Source organism: Gymnoscopelus braueri (assembly GCF_963280865.1).
Source record: "Gymnoscopelus braueri genome assembly, chromosome: 12".
Classification (NCBI taxonomy): Eukaryota; Metazoa; Chordata; class Actinopteri; order Myctophiformes; family Myctophidae; genus Gymnoscopelus; species Gymnoscopelus braueri.
The window spans coordinates 29,171,893-29,193,564 of record NC_137614.1 but is presented as its reverse complement, the minus strand read 5'-3'; the positions used below and the strand labels follow the sequence as shown (position 1 = coordinate 29,193,564).

The 21,672-nt window shown below is 42.1% G+C and overlaps 1 protein-coding gene across 1 annotated transcript; it reads left to right on the top strand.

Annotated features, from left to right (window-relative positions):
• Positions 1-1,070: 1,070 nt before the first annotated feature.
• LOC308097595 (uncharacterized protein) lies at positions 1,071-21,290 on the top strand. Its single transcript, XM_080445461.1, has 6 exons — positions 1,071-1,447; positions 14,586-14,758; positions 16,282-16,500; positions 17,937-18,097; positions 18,323-18,455; positions 19,063-21,290. Exons 1-6 carry the CDS (start codon positions 1,177-1,179, stop codon positions 19,237-19,239), a joined length of 1,134 nt encoding a protein of 377 aa, XP_080301587.1. The 5' UTR covers positions 1,071-1,176; the 3' UTR covers positions 19,240-21,290.
• Positions 21,291-21,672: the final 382 nt, after the last annotated feature.

Here is a 21,672-nt window from a genome sequence, read left to right as displayed (position 1 = left end):
GCTTGATCTACTAAGGCCCCATCCTGATCTACAGTCAGTCAGGTAGGTCAGTGGTTTTCAACCCTTTTCATATCAAGGTCCATTATTTATTCGGCATTTGAGCCACGGAACCACAATTTGATGCGATTTAGACTCTCAGACCCAAGACTTAGAATATTTTGTTATCGTTGGATTCGATTTTGTGCACAATTCCATGCTGTATTGATGTGGTACCATAGGAGAGATAACAGGCAAACGTTGATCAAAATAACAATTCATCAATTAAAGGTAGGGTAAGTGATATTTTTGGGTTAAAACAAAAAGTATTTTGTTAAAAGGTTAAAGCACTATATTCTGATAGTAATCATTGCTATAGAGTGTTTGTTCAGTAACGGGAGTCTCCCCGTCTCTCCAGCTCTTTATAAAACAGAAAATACATTTTCCGGTAGGTGTTAAACTCTCAGCCAATCAGGAGAACTTTAAGCTACATTTTTATAGTGTTCCAGTTCCAATTTTGCCTGCTCATTTCTTTGTGTCATCACTTCCAATTTCACTTGTTAAATCTGTATCCTGATTGAGTTCTCTATCCTGATTCGACACAATTGGAAATGAAACTGAAACTGAAACAAAAATGCATTTTCTGTTTTATAAAGAGCTGGAGAGACATGGAGACTCCTTTTACTGAACAAACACTCTATCTATAGTAATGAGTACTATCAGAATATAGAGCTATTTAACACTTATTTTAACCAAAGAAAATCACTTACCCTACCTTTAACACTTATTTTAACCAAAGAAAATCACTTACCCTACCTTTAAAAGTAATACAGATGTTTAACAATATTTTTACTCTTGAGAGCATAACATTAATGGTTTTATTTACACTCAAGAGTTAAAGATATGTAAGGGTCCATTTGGTTACCAACTCTCCATTTAGTTGGGGACCATTGGTTGAGAACCTATGAAGACGTGATTGCACGCCTGAATTTCATCCAGCAGTAGTACTGGACCAGCAGAGGGCGCCCTTCCCTGCCATCTGGTGGACAACAACAGCAGCAGCTAAGGAATAGGATTGGAAGAAGAATGAGGAAGTTAATCATGAGTCGAATGGCGAAAAGCCGGTCGGACCACGATTATTACTGGAACCTAAACTAATCTCCTCTCAAAACCGGAATCTTCCATATTTTCTCCATCATCATGGCAGATTGCGCTAAGAACAGCGACGATGTGGAAAACGGGGCCACCGATCAGGGCGATGTTGATGAACGCTTGTCAGACAGCAGTAATAACGTCATTGAGCCGTTGACAGTTCCTGGACCGATGTGTTTGAACAGTAGGAGAAAGAAGCTTGTTCTTCACGTTGATCTCAACAACACTATACTGGTATCAGACGCCGTGACAGGACAAGGGACAGTGGCTGCTCTGGATTACTTTCTCACCACCGTGACATGGGGACAGATGGACAAAGGTACAGTACTCTAGGCTTACTGGGCTGAAAACTCAACTCTAGTGTGCAATTTACAATGTAAATAGTCTAGGTTTAGGCTGGCAGCAACAGGCAGCTATAATAATGTAGGTATAAGTGAGACGTTTTGCGAAATGTGTTCAAATGTTTAATTCTATTGTAACAACAACAACAACAACAACAACAACAACACCACCATAGCACTAGCAATAGTACTGGGGCATCTTGTCTGTTAACCCTGTTATAATAGGCTTATGTCTCTGACTTAAAGGACGACTTCACCCATTTTCAACCTATCTTTATGTATAATATAGGTCCTCACTAATGCTCATGATAAAATGATACAATTGTTTTCTACTTGGTCTGTCATAGGAGGGCTGTGAGCAGTGTTCAGTCAGCAAATATAACGGAGCAAATATAAGACTTCCGGTGGACGATCTCTTCAGAATAAGAGTACCCTCTAGAGTAAAAAGAAACCATTGAAAACCATTGAAAAACGGTTCATTTGCACATTAAAACTATAAATTAAGCATTTAAACGAAGCTATATATCACATATTATGTTTCTGTGTAACAAAAACGGATTTAAAACATTAATTATTTATCTAAATTGATAGATGCTGTTCAAAGGAGTGCATAGCCTATACAAATTGGACACTGGACAGGAGACGGTGCTTAGTGCCGGAACTTCTGAGGTACGCACGCGTTCGGGGAGACCCCCTCTACACAGCCACACTCTCCGCTAAGCGGCACTAAGGTGTAAAAAAAAGTGGCGGGCCGTCCAGTGAGGTCAAGGGTCAGAAAAGGGCCCTTTTCAGTGCATAGCCTATACAAATTGGACACTGGACAGGAGACGGTGCTTAGTGCCGGAACTTCTGAGGTACGCACGCGTTCGGGGAGACCCCCTCTACACAGCCACACTCTCCGCTAAGCGGCACTAAGGTGTAAAAAAAAGTGGCGGGCCGTCCAGTGAGGTCAAGGGTCAGAAAAGGGCCCTTTTCAGTGCATAGCCTATACAAATTGGACACTGGACAGGAGACGGTGCTTAGTGCCGGAACTTCTGAGGTACGCACGCGTTCGGGGAGACCCCCTCTACACAGCCACACTCTCCGCTAAGCGGCACTAAGGTGTAAAAAAAAGTGGCGGGCCGTCCAGTGAGGTCAAGGGTCAGAAAAGGGCCCTTTTCAGTGCATAGCCTATACAAATTGGACACTGGACAGGAGACGGTGCTTAGTGCCGGAACTTCTGAGGTACGCACGCGTTCGGGGAGACCCCCTCTACACAGCCACACTCTCCGCTAAGCGGCACTAAGGTGTAAAAAAAAGTGGCGGGCCGTCCAGTGAGGTCAAGGGTCAGAAAAGGGCCCTTTTCAGTGCATAGCCTATACAAATTGGACACTGGACAGGAGACGGTGCTTAGTGCCGGAACTTCTGAGGTACGCACGCGTTCGGGGAGACCCCCTCTACACAGCCACACTCTCCGCTAAGCGGCACTAAGGTGTAAAAAAAAGTGGCGGGCCGTCCAGTGAGGTCAAGGGTCAGAAAAGGGCCCTTTTCAGTGCATAGCCTATACAAATTGGACACTGGACAGGAGACGGTGCTTAGTGCCGGAACTTCTGAGGTACGCACGCGTTCGGGGAGACCCCCTCTACACAGCCACACTCTCCGCTAAGCGGCACTAAGGTGTAAAAAAAAGTGGCGGGCCGTCCAGTGAGGTCAAGGGTCAGAAAAGGGCCCTTTTCAGTGCATAGCCTATACAAATTGGACACTGGACAGGAGACGGTGCTTAGTGCCGGAACTTCTGAGGTACGCACGCGTTCGGGGAGACCCCCTCTACACAGCCACACTCTCCGCTAAGCGGCACTAAGGTGTAAAAAAAAGTGGCGGGCCGTCCAGTGAGGTCAAGGGTCAGAAAAGGGCCCTTTTCAGTGCATAGCCTATACAAATTGGACACTGGACAGGAGACGGTGCTTAGTGCCGGAACTTCTGAGGTACGCACGCGTTCGGGGAGACCCCCTCTACACAGCCACACTCTCCGCTAAGCGGCACTAAGGTGTAAAAAAAAGTGGCGGGCCGTCCAGTGAGGTCAAGGGTCAGAAAAGGGCCCTTTTCAGTGCATAGCCTATACAAATTGGACACTGGACAGGAGACGGTGCTTAGTGCCGGAACTTCTGAGGTACGCACGCGTTCGGGGAGACCCCCTCTACACAGCCACACTCTCCGCTAAGCGGCACTAAGGTGTAAAAAAAAGTGGCGGGCCGTCCAGTGAGGTCAAGGGTCAGAAAAGGGCCCTTTTCAGTGCATAGCCTATACAAATTGGACACTGGACAGGAGACGGTGCTTAGTGCCGGAACTTCTGAGGTACGCACGCGTTCGGGGAGACCCCCTCTACACAGCCACACTCTCCGCTAAGCGGCACTAAGGTGTAAAAAAAAGTGGCGGGCCGTCCAGTGAGGTCAAGGGTCAGAAAAGGGCCCTTTTCAGTGCATAGCCTATACAAATTGGACACTGGACAGGAGACGGTGCTTAGTGCCGGAACTTCTGAGGTACGCACGCGTTCGGGGAGACCCCCTCTACACAGCCACACTCTCCGCTAAGCGGCACTAAGGTGTAAAAAAAAGTGGCGGGCCGTCCAGTGAGGTCAAGGGTCAGAAAAGGGCCCTTTTCAGTGCATAGCCTATACAAATTGGACACTGGACAGGAGACGGTGCTTAGTGCCGGAACTTCTGAGGTACGCACGCGTTCGGGGAGACCCCCTCTACACAGCCACACTCTCCGCTAAGCGGCACTAAGGTGTAAAAAAAAGTGGCGGGCCGTCCAGTGAGGTCAAGGGTCAGAAAAGGGCCCTTTTCAGTGCATAGCCTATACAAATTGGACACTGGACAGGAGACGGTGCTTAGTGCCGGAACTTCTGAGGTACGCACGCGTTCGGGGAGACCCCCTCTACACAGCCACACTCTCCGCTAAGCGGCACTAAGGTGTAAAAAAAAGTGGCGGGCCGTCCAGTGAGGTCAAGGGTCAGAAAAGGGCCCTTTTCAGTGCATAGCCTATACAAATTGGACACTGGACAGGAGACGGTGCTTAGTGCCGGAACTTCTGAGGTACGCACGCGTTCGGGGAGACCCCCTCTACACAGCCACACTCTCCGCTAAGCGGCACTAAGGTGTAAAAAAAAGTGGCGGGCCGTCCAGTGAGGTCAAGGGTCAGAAAAGGGCCCTTTTCAGTGCATAGCCTATACAAATTGGACACTGGACAGGAGACGGTGCTTAGTGCCGGAACTTCTGAGGTACGCACGCGTTCGGGGAGACCCCCTCTACACAGCCACACTCTCCGCTAAGCGGCACTAAGGTGTAAAAAAAAGTGGCGGGCCGTCCAGTGAGGTCAAGGGTCAGAAAAGGGCCCTTTTCAGTGCATAGCCTATACAAATTGGACACTGGACAGGAGACGGTGCTTAGTGCCGGAACTTCTGAGGTACGCACGCGTTCGGGGAGACCCCCTCTACACAGCCACACTCTCCGCTAAGCGGCACTAAGGTGTAAAAAAAAGTGGCGGGCCGTCCAGTGAGGTCAAGGGTCAGAAAAGGGCCCTTTTCAGTGCATAGCCTATACAAATTGGACACTGGACAGGAGACGGTGCTTAGTGCCGGAACTTCTGAGGTACGCACGCGTTCGGGGAGACCCCCTCTACACAGCCACACTCTCCGCTAAGCGGCACTAAGGTGTAAAAAAAAGTGGCGGGCCGTCCAGTGAGGTCAAGGGTCAGAAAAGGGCCCTTTTCAGTGCATAGCCTATACAAATTGGACACTGGACAGGAGACGGTGCTTAGTGCCGGAACTTCTGAGGTACGCACGCGTTCGGGGAGACCCCCTCTACACAGCCACACTCTCCGCTAAGCGGCACTAAGGTGTAAAAAAAAGTGGCGGGCCGTCCAGTGAGGTCAAGGGTCAGAAAAGGGCCCTTTTCAGTGCATAGCCTATACAAATTGGACACTGGACAGGAGACGGTGCTTAGTGCCGGAACTTCTGAGGTACGCACGCGTTCGGGGAGACCCCCTCTACACAGCCACACTCTCCGCTAAGCGGCACTAAGGTGTAAAAAAAAGTGGCGGGCCGTCCAGTGAGGTCAAGGGTCAGAAAAGGGCCCTTTTCAGTGCATAGCCTATACAAATTGGACACTGGACAGGAGACGGTGCTTAGTGCCGGAACTTCTGAGGTACGCACGCGTTCGGGGAGACCCCCTCTACACAGCCACACTCTCCGCTAAGCGGCACTAAGGTGTAAAAAAAAGTGGCGGGCCGTCCAGTGAGGTCAAGGGTCAGAAAAGGGCCCTTTTCAGTGCATAGCCTATACAAATTGGACACTGGACAGGAGACGGTGCTTAGTGCCGGAACTTCTGAGGTACGCACGCGTTCGGGGAGACCCCCTCTACACAGCCACACTCTCCGCTAAGCGGCACTAAGGTGTAGAAAAAAGTGGCGGGCCGTCCAGTGAGGTCAGGGGTCAGAAAAGGGCCCTTTTCAGACAATAGTGTATACAAGTGGCCATACCCTAACCCAATAGTGTATACAAGTGGCCACACAACCCCACACCATAAAAGAATACAGACAGGCTTTGAAAGTTTAAAAAAAGACCTTTTAATTACTCTTTACTAATAAAACAGTGTACAATTTATCAAAAACAGAATATATATAAATACATTTTCCAATATTTGTTTTTAAACATTGCCAATTGTCTTAAGGTGGACTGAGAGGCTACTTTAGTAGTTTAGTAGTCACAGATTTGATCAATTTACTATATGTGTGTGTGTTAATAACAGCAAACATTATTCAAACACAATCATCATGCAAAACTGTAAAAATGTGGAAGTTCTAGGAAGTGCAAACCACACTCAAAAGTATAAAATGGTACTGCGTGCAACGTACCTAAGTGCAAAGATCACTCAAATGTATAATAAACGGGTACAACATGCAATGTACCAACGTGCAAACATCACTCAAATGTATAAAAAAGTATAACATGCAATATACTGAAGTGCAAACATCACTCAAAAGTGCAACACAGCAAACTTAAAGTGCAAACATTGTACACACACACACAAATTGATCAATAGATAGATGTACGTATATAAAGCAGAACCAGCTCAGTCCAAACATTGCATAGTCCTGTGCTCTAATGTTTGTTTTTAGATGATCACAGTAAGCACAAAGACAAAAGAAAAAAAGAAGAAAACATTTGATTAAATCAAAACCTAAAGGAAAAAAAGGAAGACCAAAATGATGTTCCCTCCTGGTGTCTTGGGAACATGTCAGTTCTGGTCCCTCGCATCCTCCATTTGTGACGTTCTCCTACAACAGACACAACAGAGCCTTTTAGGTAGTTTGTCCAAGATACAGTAAATCACAGTACATGCTTTAACTTTGTACTCAGATAAATATCTTTTTGCCTGACAACTCATGCATAACACAATCTCGCTTTTCACGGTGGCTTTTGAAAGTGTTGAGGCTCACATCAAACAGAACAGCTTTGGAAAACAAACAAGTGAAAATACCACAGCTGCTGCCGTCAGTTTGTTCTATGAAATTGGGACAACTGTGATAACACTCATATCTAAATGTAATACCCATACCTCTACCATACAATGCAAAGTACTGTAATGCTAAGTACCTTTGCAGTGGAAAAAATGCCTTAACCAGGTCTTGCTCATGCACACGTAGTGAATCCATTATCACAACATCTAATACTATAACATCACCATTCACTGTCTTTTTGGTGAAATCTACCGCGATGGCTCCCCAATGGGACTTATTTGCGTTGACGGGCAATATCACCAACTCGTAGTTCCACCAATTGCGTGATGCTCGTGGTACATCTGGGAGGACACTGATGTCATCACACCAAAAACTCTGTAACTGTTGGCTTACAAAAGTGCTGGGACAAATAAATGCATTTTTTTTTCTTTCAACACTCGAAAGCAAGAGCTTATGGTACTCATCGATCATCTTATCACTCAGCCACTCGTTATTCTCCACAGCTGCCGTTGGAATGGATCTCCCTTTTCTAGCCCTTGTCTGCTTGTGTAGTTTGCATCTGTCTGTGCATTTATGTTTTTGTTCGACCTGCTGAAAGTTGATTAGTTTCACACTATTAGTTTTCTCGTATGACACGACAAAGCAACTAGCTGTGGTCAGTATTTTTAGCATCAGCTCAAAGGTATAGCCTGCTGTGTCATTGGATGCTTTTGTCATGATATGCCATTGCTGGTCTTTACACGTGTACAATGACACATATGGTGACTTGTCAAAAAATGCACAAATGCTGGACACAGCATAATCATTTTGGTGGTACAGACAGGAGAGAGTGAACGTTTTGGGAATTTCTGCACCAGATCTTAGCAGGAGAAGTAAAGTCTGTGGGCTGTGAATTACTTGATAGGTTGATAAGCTTAAGTCCTGCTTACATGTTTCACATTGGTCAAGTTGAGCAGAACATATTTTGGCAACTGTGTCCAAGATGCCTTTTTGTGACACTTCAAGTGGCTGCACTATGAGTTCTGATATGTTCTTTCTAGATGGTACGGCCTGGTCACCACATTGAGTACAAATATAGCGACCAAGACTTTTAAGGCAAAGCAGGTCATTTCCAAGGAAAGGAGCCCCAAGTGTGTCATTCACAAAGCTGTTTAATATGTGGTACACGTCTGTCATAGAAAATTGCCGAGACACTAATGACACCACCTGAGTGTTGGCAAGTTTCTCAAGCGCTCTTTTAAACAATGCTGGGGACTGCGCTGCTGCTGCTGCTGCTGCAAGCCGTGTGTGACATTTTTGGAAAGCAGATGTCTGTTTTAGAAATGTTAGTATTGGTAATGGTATGGCTTCACACATATTGTGATTTGGTCTTTCATTGCAAAAAAACACATCCACACCATGGCCAATATCTTCCAAATTGTCCTCTATTGTGATAACAGCATTAAGTGATGCATCATTACATTTCACATAGAAATAAATGTACCCATGTGGTTTTGCCAATTGCAATGCATTTGCTGGTTGAAGGATGTCTATATTTGTATCATCTGCTCTAATTACAACATTGTCATAAAGCAAATGTGCCCAGAAGTGTCCGGCTTTGGCCACTGAGCCTACATGACAAATGATTGAGCCCAACTTATACTTAATTTTACTGCTGTCACGAATGGGAATTTCGATTATATCAGATGGGACTACAGGCGTGTGGAGCACCGTCCCACCATTATCAACACGGGACACAGAAAGAGTAATGACATCAGGAGCATCAATCCAACATATTTGTCTCTTCATTTCTGAACCACATGCTGTACATCTCTGTTGACCTTCACCTTCCATGATTGTGTGTTCGAAAAGAGAATTGAGGGACTCACATTTCTGTGTCAGCGGTAATGCAAAAACAGTAGGCGCGCATGAAATGCTTTCAACTTTCGATGCACATTTTTTACAGATGTCTGTATGTTTTGCCATAGCAGTTGTTTGGACACTACAATCATGCAACCAGATTAATAATTTGTGTATCAAATCTAGTGGGTCATTGTGCATTGACAAGGACAACGCTGGGATGCTCTTGACTAATTCTTGAGTGACACCATGGATTGTTTTAGCATCAAATGTGTGCCCTGGATTTTGAAAAAACGCTTGGATGAGAGCTGCTAAATTCCCTGGCATTGATGACATCGCAACCATATAAGTAGGTGTCAACTGTTTCAATTTATCTTGTACTACTTGCAGATGCAGTATCGATTGTAGGGTTGCATTTAGCCAACAATTACTCTCATTATTTGCAAACCTGCATATACTATTGCATATTTCCTCATTTGTGCCTCTGTTTTGTGCCTTTGTTTTGTCTGGCACACTTGCTGAGCTGTCATTTTGTAAGAAAATCTTTGAATTTGCTTGTGGCTTATTTTGATAAGAGCGTCTCAGCTGTGGCGGCAGAGTTCTCTTTTTGTTCCACTCTTCTACAGGTGGTGGGTGTGGACGCTGTGATGCCTGTGATATCCTGTAGCCTACTTTGGCAATGAAATCTATGGCTGACTGCTTGTATAGTGAGCGTATGCGCTGTATACATTCGTCAATTCTGTGTTTCTCATTTCGTAAAAGCAACACTTTTGTGTTTTTGAACATGGACTCACTAATAGCTGTGCTTTTCTTACCATGGTTTATTTGTGCAGCATAGGCTCCAGAGAATCGCTGCAAATCACCTGAGAGTAGATCTGACCATATTGGAATAGTTGGGAGGAAGTTTGAGAACAGTTTGTTTAAAATAGTTTCTCCATGGTATTGATTTTCACCTGTGTCATTGCTGGTTTTAATTGTATTATTGGCTGTAGCCCTTAGTTGTTCAAAATAGTCTTTGAAGGGAGATGTACCTTCACAAACATCAGCAGTCAAGTCAAATATATCATCAACCGCAGTGTCATATGAATTGTCTTGTCGATCATGCTCTTTATCAATAATTCCTGCAATTCCTGGCAGCTTCTGTGTTTCATCCTCAATGCGGCCAAGACTAGCTGCCACCTCGCTGGAGTTCCTTTTGCTACCAAGTACAATACAAGCAGCAGATGGGGCGGCCATAGCTGAGTGGTTAGTGACCCCGCCTAGGGAGCCAGAGGCCCTGGTTGCCCCAGGTACGATTCCAGGCCACACCAGCATATGTGTCGATGAAATGAAATTTGTCCCTGAGCAAGAATCTTAACCCCTAATTGCTCACAGGCCCTCATTGGAAACAAGCCCGCAAGGACTTTCATGAACGACCTGTTAAAAGGAATTATCCTTTATCCTTAGATACTATATTACCTGCTTGTTTCAGTGTTTTGGCATTAACTAAAGCGCTGAAGATGAACATAGCCAACTTAAACCTACAATCTCTAGTATTGTACTGTTGTTTGCAAATGTGACTTGCCTGTTTCATCAGATGACTCTTACATGCTCTTATGGTACAAAAATTCAAATCTTTGCTATCTGCCTTTCCATTCACTATTCTCCAGCAGCGTAACAAGTACATTTTCATGCTATCTCCATTGAAGATATGCATACTGGCTTTCAAAAGCACTATGGACCTATCACTATTAATCTGCATGGGTGTTGTGTTGGCACCAAATATCTCCTTCTCTTTGCACCTCAATTCCGTGAGGAGCTCCTCTACAGCAGTCTGGGTGTGTTGTTCACTGATCATAAATGCTACAGGAGTTGAAGCGGACGAAGTGGATGAACTTACTACAATCTCATAATACAAAATCCTTTTCTTTGTTAGTTTACTCTTAATGATTCCCCCAGTGGCATCCCATGATGCAGCGCTGTCCTTAATCACATCGTGCCACAGTCTCACTCCTGCTTCACTAAAACATATAACCTTAAGGGGACTAACTTTAATAAGTTGAATGAATCCTTTTACAACTACACTTTCTGTGTCTTCATCTTCCCAGTCAGCTTTCAGTAGGCGCAGAGCTGTAATCTCATCATCATTCATCCGGCTTAGTTTGCGATGTTCATGTTTGACCTTTCTAAACGGAGCGGAGTCTCTACCCACTCCACTTCGATTACCAGCTATTAAAGACCTAGGATCTGCCTTTCCTACTGCATCGACGTAAGCACAATATGGCGATTTGTCCTTCATTGATATCCCTAACTCCTTACGTTCTTGGCCCCTAATATATCTACTTCTCAATCTGTCCTTTGTGTGATATAGGTTGCCAGTGTAAACTATATGAAATATGCCCTCTTCGACTGAATGGAGAAGTATTTTGAAAGTCATCTCACATGAAGTATGCCGGCAGGAGCCATTGATCGTGAGACATGGCTTGTATGTTTTTCTGGTGGTAGCAATAGAAAAGTTGTGATTAGCAAAACGTATTATACAGTAAGGATTTGATTCCTTCAGCTTTCTGGCAAATAACTCTTGCCATTCAAACCTCGTAAAATGTTTACTTCCTTTGGGTCTGTAGGAGTGAAACATTTTCCAATCAGAAGCCTGCAAAGTAAAGCTAGCAGGTTCAAGGGCATCGTGTTTGAAGGGTCCTAATGTTGCACCAGGTCCCATGACACTCTGAACAGTACTAATATCTAGAGTCTGCATTTGTATGTCATCCTGTTCATCTAAAGGGCTCTCACTAAGTGCATAGGCGTGATCTACCGGTATTTCCACAACAAGAACTTCATCTACAGGGCTCTCATGAAGTGCAGGAGAGTTATTTATTTCCACAAAAGGCTCTTCGTCTTCGTCAAGAAGTGCAGGGGAATGGTGATCTATTTCTGTGATGTGATTGTGATTTGTATATATATATATATATGTGTACATACACACACTTGAAATATATTAGTCATCTTTTGTTTTAAGAAACATATATATGTGCCCTAATTACTAATACCACATCACTAAGTAATGTTTTTCTTTATAATTTAACATTTTTACTTTGAAATGTAGTGACATTTAGTGAAAATGACCATTTCCATTTTAATGTGCTTAATTTTTTACACACACACACACGCACGCACACACGCACACACACACACACACACACACACACACACACACACACACACACACACACACACACACACACACACACACACACACACACACTCACATATATATATATTATTTACTCTTTACCCAATGCTGCAAAGTTTGCCTAAAAAAAACCCTTACTTTACAACCTTCTAATCAGCTGTGACCTGCTCAAATCCCCTGCTCATTATAATCACAGACACGATACCGGCAGCATAATTAGAAATAACAGATTTTTTGTATATACATTTCAACAAAACATTTTAACATACTGTACAACAAGATCATTGATGCACTAACCTAACAATCAAATATTCACAACCTCTGTAGAAAATATAGGTTTAGTGTGTGGACTACAGTGGCTGGATTCAGACAAAACTGTTTTTTAACAACTGTAGTTGTTGCATTGACACACACACACACACACACACACACACACACACACACACACACACACACACACACACACACACACACAACTGTAGTTGTTGCATTGACACACACACACACACACACACACACACACACACACACACACACACACACACACACACACATATATACATATACATATACATATACATATACGTATACGTATATATATATATATACATATATATTATATTCAATGGTATTTGGGCTTTGTGCTCTAAAGAAATTGAGGGGAAAAAACACCATGCCATGACAAACACACACACAAACACACACACACACACACACACACACACACACACACACACACACACACACACACACACACACACACACACACACACACACACACACACACACACACACACTGTATTGTATTGTTAAATATGTTTATAAACCCCCCACATGTTACACCTGTACAAGCTACTATTATTATTTATAGAAAGGGGATTGCCATCTTTGGCATTCCAATTTAAATCTGAAACCTGTTTACAGTCTAATCACAGTGGTTAAACATGGGTGTATGGAAAATGTGCTAAGTGCCCATTGAATGTGGATCAAAGGCCAATTTCAATAACGACCTGTTAGGGCGTAGGCTAATTCTTATAAATACATCCATCAATGCAGTGGTGGAAAAAGTACTAAAATGTTTTACTTAAAGGTAGTGTAAGTGATTTGCAAAGTTTCAAATAATTGCAAAATGGGTATATGTTCTGATAGTACTCGTTACTATAGGGTGTCCTGTCCATGTAAGGAGTCTCCATGTCTCTCCAGCTCTTTATAAAACAGAAAATGTATTTTGTAGTTTTTTTTTTTTTTTTGTAGTTTCATTTCCAATTTTATCCAACCAGGACAGAGAACTCAATCAGGACACAGATTAAACAAGTGAAATTGGAAGTGATGACACTAAGAAATGAGCATGCAAAATTTGAACTGAAAACTATACAAATTAAGCTTAAAAATGGGTACTTTCTCCTGATTGGCTGAGATTTTGACACCTACCGAAAAATGTATTTTCTGTTTATTAAAGAGCTGGAGAGACAGGGAGACATCTGTTACTGAAAAAACACTCTATAGCAATGATTACTATCAGAATATAGTATTTTAACCTTTTAAAAAAATACTTTTTGTTTTAACCAAAAAATATCACTTACCCTACCTTTAAGTAAAAGTATCAATACTGCAATGTAGAAATACTCTGCAAAAGTAAAAGTCCTGAATTCTAAATGTACATTAAGTAAAAGTACTGGTATCAAAATGTAATTAAATATACAAATATTTGCTTGTAGATCGGCTATTTTCAAATTGCCAAAGTTTAAATAGGGCTGAAGTGGTCTTGTATAAATATAAAAATATTTTGCTTGTAGATCGGCTATTTTCAAATTTCCAAAGTTTAAATAGGGCTGAAGTGGTCTTGTAATTATAATCAAAAATATACAAAGTAACAAGTAACTAGTATAATATCTGCCTCTGAAATGTAGTGGAGTAGTACATAGTTACTTTCCACCACTGTATACGTGTATTTTTCAAAATGCATAGTACAGTAATTGATTACATGTACTTAGTTACTTTCCACCACTGTATAAATGTCTTTTTCGAAATGCATGTATGTCTTTCATAAAACATTAAATGCGATGCTCTTACTTTGAAGGCAACCGGAAACCTTATATTTGCTAGCTCAGAAACCGGATGTGTTATATTTGCTACCGGAACGGAGCTAGGGCTGTGGACAGTCCAGAAACCCGTCTACCAGTGACATCATCATTAGGCAGGATTTTTTTTCCAAAAAGATTTTAAAATTTTGATTAAGATTTTTATTAAGGTGAGAACAATGGGATCTATCATTGCATTGCAACTTTCCAGGATGTCACTGGTAGACGGGTTTCTGAACTGTCAACAGTCCTCCTCTGAGACCCAGACTGAGTAGAAAAAATTGTACCATTATATCATGAGCATTAGTGAGGACCTATTATATGAAAATGGGTGAAGTCGTCCTTTAATAAAGCAGTAGGCTATTTCCATTCAAAAATATTTTCCAGATTAACGCTGGCTACAGTGAACTCAATGGACAAGCTGTGCAGTGTCAGAGGCAGCAGGGGAACTTGACATCAAACTGTTTGTCCACAGTCACATCCATTCATGGACCCTTTCCTTTGCTCTCTTCCCCCCATACACAGGGAAATGGGAATGGCTCAGCGATTCTCCCTCCTTGCTCCCACCCTGTGAGGGTGCTGTCAGCTATTACTCCCAGTTTGGCCGGGTACCGGGTTTCACCTCTGCAGCGGGCCGGCGTTTCCGGGCCATTCTGGACGAGCACTTGGAGCTTCTTCGATGGCCTGAGGGTTTAGAGGCAAGACACCTCAGATAGGACACAAAGCATGCTGGTGACTCATTGAGACTCGCTGTCTATGTGACAAACATGTTCTTCTGTTCAGCACAAACACGTTTCTCAGATTCTTTTCGTCATCCCTGCCTGTCAATCAGACGGTTCCATATCCAGGCTTGGTTTGAAGCCTGAAGGCGTGAAACATACATGTCACATTGTGTCCCGACTAACAGCTGACAGTGCCACGTAGAACGCATCCACGTACAACAGGGAGAAGAGACTTATTGAGGGTCAAACCTATACGAGAACCAAAAGTATTAGATGACAGTCATTCACAATGGCAAGACAGTTCTAGGCATATACTGTACCCTCCCAGAGTAAATAAAGAATAGCCAGCATAGTCGTCTGAGGACGACGTAGAGAGAGCAAATAGTAAAAGAATGGAAGGAAAGTCTGGTAAACCCAATCATGTCCAAATATTAGATGGGATTTTGCCTTAAAGCTGTATCATATAACTTTTTCAGTGAATAACATTTTATTTTGTCCAATCTGTATGGTATGGTATACAATACAATATAACTTGTTATACAATTAGGGTGGTTGTATTTGGTCTCCCTGCTCTTCTATTGAGACCCTGTGTCTAGTTTGACATGAAGTTTGGCTTGAACTTGATGATACGTCCCAGGTGCATCCACGTGATGTTTTTTATTTATGAAGGTCAAAATTCAATTTCTCCCCTGAGCAAGCAGTCAGGCTCTATTAGCTCAGTGGTAGAACATACAGTTGGGCAGGAGATCCAGGGTAGAAAGTTACATTGTGCTGCTTTAAGAGGGAATTAAACCTGTGGCAGATTTTGTGAGTTTGCTGCTTTCTAATGGTTAGGTCTAGATATAAACAAGAAGCTTCAGCGCACTTGTATAGAAAAGGCAATTTTTTTGGAGAGAAACCATATAGAAACGAAGAAGTGGATTCTGCACACTGTCTCGAGCTATTCATGGGTGTGTCCTGTCTCGTGTTTAGAGTAGTGTTCAGACTCACTAAGGATGTCAGCTGCAAGCAGTCTGGATTGATAGTCATTTAGATTTGATTAAAAGGTTCTGGAGACCGTGTTCTGGAGCCACTTCTTCTCTAAAGTATGGATAGGCGATCCATAGGTGATCATGATTTTGTCCACATTATGGACAAAATCATACATTTGTTTGACTACAAAATAATCATCAGTAATGCTGCCCATACAATAACAAAGTTGGTAAATGGAAATAATAGAAATAATAGAACAGCTAGAACATTCAGTTAAGTTCAGAAAATTACATAATTTGACTGTAATGCAGCCTTTAAAATTAGGAAAAGATAACATTTATGCCATATCATGATATTATCCAAAATCCTAAACAACATATCAATATAATACAGATACATTTGGCTTCCTGCTACAATGCTTAGTCTTCTAGCACTGGATTGGATTTCAACCCACTCTGTAAAGAACGTGCAATGAGATATACTGTTTGTCACTTGAGCGCCACCTGTCCGTCCGTCTGTCCCTGCAGGGAGACAAGGAGCTGACGGTGAGAGGAGAGGACGGACGCCTGTACTACTGGATCCTGCCATCCTTCTTCCAGCTGCTCAAAGACTTGGTGGCGGAAGGGAGGGAGTTTGCTGTTCTGTTCCGGACCTTCGGCTCAGACCTTCCCCGTGTGCTGAATGCCGTGTCCAGGGCAGTGACCGAGGGGACACACCCGTTGTTCCCCGACCTGCCTGATCTCAAGGTAGGCTTTAAACAAGTGTTGCTGAAGCCTGGCATTGGCTGGCTGTTCTTTAAACACACCTGAACTTTACACTGAAAATGTGTAAATTTTTATCAGGTACCTTTTTCTGCTCTTCTAACTCGCAGGCCATTTGGTTGTTACCATTTAGTATCAGCCCTCATCAATGACTGAACTTGGTGCGATTCAGATTTTGTTCTAAATAGCTGAACTAGAAAAGTAAGATTACATTTTCAAAGTGTTAAATCAACCCCACAAAAATTATCCAAACAAATACCAACACACTTTGACAAGATGGGACCTTTTAAAGTAGCCTAACTCAGGAGTTCCCAAACCTTTCCTTGCCGAGGACCCCCAAATACCCATAATCTCTAATGTCTCACAATATTGCAAAATGGAAACAAAAAAAGATCTAAAAGCTCATATGTTTATTTTGCCAGTTTAACCACTTGCAGCCTGGCATCTCTATGTCTAATGTCTTTATTGTCCAAAATGTCTTTATTGTCCAAAATGTCTTTATTGTCCAAAATGTCAAAAATCATATTTTTTTTTGGAAAATACTATAGCAGATCTAAAATCTCACAACTCATCGCAATACAACATGTTATGAGTTTGTAGATTGGTTATTTAGCTATTTTCATTATTAAATATTTTTTTGCTATTTTCATTATTATATATTTTTTAACGCCATTTCAAAGTAGAGGGGACTGCTGCCAGTGTCTGCATATGGCGTGTGTTTGTGTGGGGAGGTCATTCGTTGAGGATGGGTGAAAAAAATGCTCTTCTACGGTACCTGCCCGACCTAGTGTGAGTACTACACACACTAGGCCGACACATACAGTACGTACGTGTCAGTGTCAGCTTAATGAGGTGAGACACATTGATTGGGATGGGTGGAGGGGAGTGATGTAGGGAGGGCAGGAGCTGGAGTAGCTGTCAGAATATGAAACTGTCAGTCATAAGCAGCCACTGAGCGGTCTCCTGTCATTTGCTTTTCATCCATGGGCCCTATATGAGACACATACCGAGAAGCACAATCAGTCAGTTGCACAGGTGTTGAAGCTGATTCTTCTTTTCTGCAATTAGAGGAGAACATATCAACATAAAGTCCAGGCCTCAGCCATTATCTTGTCAGTGTTTGGTCCCCTGTATACAAGTGAAGGATATTTTTTTTCGCAATAACATGCAAAAGCGCTGAGTTACTTATCATCTTTATGCAGCTTGCAGGTTTTTGGGGATTGTTTTGGTGTCTCATTTCCACAATTTCTCTCCCACTTTATGTTTTAGTTTGTCAGCGGAGAGAACTGCTGTCCTCCTTACTGACACATTTCATAAGAAACCTGCCAGCAGTTTTAGAACGTAGCCTAAGTCATTTCAAAGAAGTCTGCCTTTGTTCTGTTCCGCTAACAGAATTCAAATGCCTCTAACTATCCCCACAGCTCAGCGTGAACTCGACTCCAGGTAAAATCCGCTGCAGTAAGAAGTCTGTGGTTTTAAGCCGGGCTGAGGAGCGTGTGTCGACTCATGATGGAGAGAGAGGCCTGTACCAATACCTCAGCTCAGTCCATGGACTGGGAGGATTCCAAGACCACTTTGACTGGTACAGACAACACACTTGTCAGTAATGCAGCTGTGCTGCATTAGGCAACTCACTATAGCTGCAATAGTTAGTCAAACTAATCAATTTAATAGCACAACGCATTGCAATATGTTGTTAGATTGTAGATTGGTTATTTTTTGCCATTTGTGTCACAGACTCTGCACTGGTTCTGTCTCTTTCATTGCTTCCCCCCAATCCTCTCATCTATCTTTGCATTCTCTGAAGGTGGGCTAAAAACACATACTCCATCCTGGGAGGAAAGCCACTGTGGGTGGATCCCTTTGACCCACACGTTCAGCATATCTTCATAGATGACAACATCAGACAGAATGACGAAGACACCATCGTCCATCCCAGGGTACAGTTACCTGTGCTGTTGTACTGTTTCGTTGATCTTTGGACAGTTATGTCCTTATACACACATAGAACTGTCTTCCTTAAATCAGATCATCAAGAGTTGAATGTGCCAAATCCAAAATGTCCCAGTCAAATCATCATGGTCATAGTTTTCTTGGAGTTGTTGCATTATTCACTGTCTGTGGAGCAGCTCCAGGATTCTTGTCACACTCCTGTTCAGCTTAAGGAGAGACTTGATGAAATTCATAAATTAAAACTGAGCTGAACAACATCAAAGACATAACATGTAAATTCCCTTTTAGGATGCATTTTCATTTTAGGATCTCCTATATTAATATATAAAAATGCACATGAGAGGACATTAATTTATTAACATGCTAACATGCATGCTACAGACTCACATACTGGTGTGTTTTTAGAATTGATAGTGTGATTTATTTGAGATAACGAGAGCATGGTTAATATCCATTTTAGATATTAAATATTTTAAAATATTATATATACATTTTTTCTCTCTCTCTCTCTCTCTCTCTCTCTCTCTCTCTCTCTCTTTTTTTTCATGTGTTCTATCCTCTCGGGTTCCTTCATTGCTGGGTTTTCCCCCCCAGGTCTTCTTGTCCCCGGATAGCAGGGAGACCCGTACAGCCTTCACCTCGGAGCTCTACGACATTAACCTGGTACAGAATGACCTACTGCGGGCCATCTCAGACCCTGGCTATTTCACCCAGCGTGTCCGAATCTGCCAGGGAAACTATGAGACGAATGTCCAACAAGGAGCGGGCTAGAGCAAAGTTCTACCTCCCTGTCCGTCACTCTGTCTGTGCAGTCAGCCAGGGCCTAGACTACAGACCATTACGGCAAAGCATTAAGGCGTCCTAGATGGATTGAAATTTGGGTCAGCTATTCATGAAGGAAGGTTACATAAAGGAATAAGTACTTGGGAGAGGGATCACTATATTTATCTATTTGTAACTCTTGAGAGTGTACAAATGTAATGAAATGGACCCTTACGGTTACATTTGTACAATCTCTGAGTTAAATTAGCACTGAGGATTTTATGTAACAGTAAGTTTGCAATTAATATTTAAGACTCGGTGACAGCTACAAAGGGTTGTGGCTGAATAGATAATAGAAGGATTTAGACTGAGTCATAGTGTGACCTCAGGTGTAATATTTAGCTCTGTCTGCATCTATGGTCCCATTCATAGAGGATCCAGCTACCTCAGGCATCTAGTTTAGGAAGTGAAAGTCTAAAAGTGCATGCCAGAACAGATTTAGTTCTTAAAAAACACGTCTTAAGGCAAAATTCCTTCTAGAAGAGCCTTAATTAAGCGCCCAAGTGTTAAGCCCAGACACTTTTATGGCGGTCCACTGACAAAGTGTCCAAGGCTCATTCCGACGTGAGATAATCAGTTGGGTTAAATTTGGTCAAAAGACAGTGGAAAATGCTGTCACAGGCTTCAACTACATGCCATTAGCCTCAAGCTATGTGGTATGAGTTATTCGTTATTCTGTGCTGCTGGTTGTCTGTTCAGTTACAATACCTTTTACGACATGGCTCTATTGGAGGCTAGCCATCTATAAGAGGGTCTCTGTGTGTGTGTCTGTGTGTGTGTTTGTGTATTTAGAGCTAATTTCTTGTGTACGCTGCTAGTAGTCTAACTTAGTACTTACATGCATTTTGTTCCACATACCGTATGTTTTATATATTTTTTTAAATATTTACCTATAATTTATAATGGAAGTCAACAGAGGTCGGATCAGGCTGAAACCTTGCCCACATTTTGAGTCATACGTCATAGATAAGTCATACATGACTGAGTCACAGACTGGTTCACTTTAGTCTAAGATCCACATTGGATCCACATGATTCGATTATTTTTAAACACAGCCATTGAGTGCAATGTTGACTTCCTTTCAGAATGGACAGGCGATACTTGAATGTGACATTTTTTGTGTTAAATGAACAGACTACTGACTATGACTGAGAGGCTAGCCATAGGGGTGGCACTTTACCTGGCGTGCTTGGTATTGTTTCATATCCTAGAGATATCAAGAGTGCTTCATAACCAGAACATGTCATTCTTTAATACATTTTGTAGCAGAACTGTGGAGGTTGAACACACTGTGGGAGGGATCTTTCAAACAAAATGTCTTGTAATGCATGCAGTGTCATCCTATATTAAAATTTCCTAGTAACATAAAAGCACAGTGGTGTGGTTATGGTGCAACATACACTCCAAGTAAAGTGTTGCCTAATGGTTTGCATGTAACTAGTATACAATATACAGCACAGGAGAGCCTCGTATCGAAAACACTGAACAACACTGTGACAACATTTGTCATATGGTAATTTGATTACACTACATCAATATCCTTTAGACAACTAATATACATAAATTGGTTTTAGGCTTTGTTTGCACTGACTGGTTACAAATTACCCTATTGCACAATATGGGCACCATCCTTTGAGGAAACTCATTTTTGAACCATTTAGTTTTGCTGAATATGTGTGCAAGGTTTGTTTGAGGTTTTTAATACTTTATTTTTAAGTTTGAGGGACTGCATTTTCATGTTTTTGTTTTTGTTTTGCAAAACTAAGTTACAAAGTGCTTTACATAAGACTGAGGTAATAATCAAATCAAATGAAACAAAACATGATGCCATGTATAAAATGTGCCGTGTGAAATAAAACCTGAGAATCAACACAATTTCACATTTTTAATTATGGAAGGAGCTTATGGAAAGTACAAGAGAATAAGAGATTAACAAAGGAAACAACTAAACTCCCTGTCCTTGATTCCTCAATATGATACATAATCTGTATATTTGAATGTATTAAATTCATAAATATTTATATACGTTTTTACTGAAGTGGAGTGAACACCCTTGTTGAGATTGTGTGTGGGTTATAAAAAAGGGTTTTTAATATGTCCTGTTGTACTGTAGTTTACAGTAGTACATTATTGACCTTGAATGGGTTAACTTTTGTCAATCCCAGTAATCCAGTTAACGATGCACAAGCCCCTAGTTACCTGACCTTTAATTTCATTCTCATTACTCTCATTCATTACACACTGAAAGGAGAGGCAGCTATAGAGATATTGATTTTTGAACATAGTTTGCTGTAACACTGAGGGGCCAGGGCAGAATCAATAAAGTAACATAGATAAAAGACCAGAACAGTGACCATTAAAACATTTATAGTATTATATTAT

Excerpts from the sequence above, each read along its gene's own strand:
- LOC308097595 (XM_080445461.1), top strand. The coding sequence starts at position 1,177 with ATGGCAGATTGCGCTAAGAACAGCGACGATGTGGAAAACGGGGCCACC. Across the intron at positions 1,448-14,585 it reads ATGGGGACAGATGGACAAAG|GGAAATGGGAATGGCTCAGC; the intron begins GTACAGTACTCT and ends CCCCATACACAG. Across the intron at positions 18,456-19,062 it reads ACACCATCGTCCATCCCAGG|GTCTTCTTGTCCCCGGATAG; the intron begins GTACAGTTACCT and ends TTTCCCCCCCAG.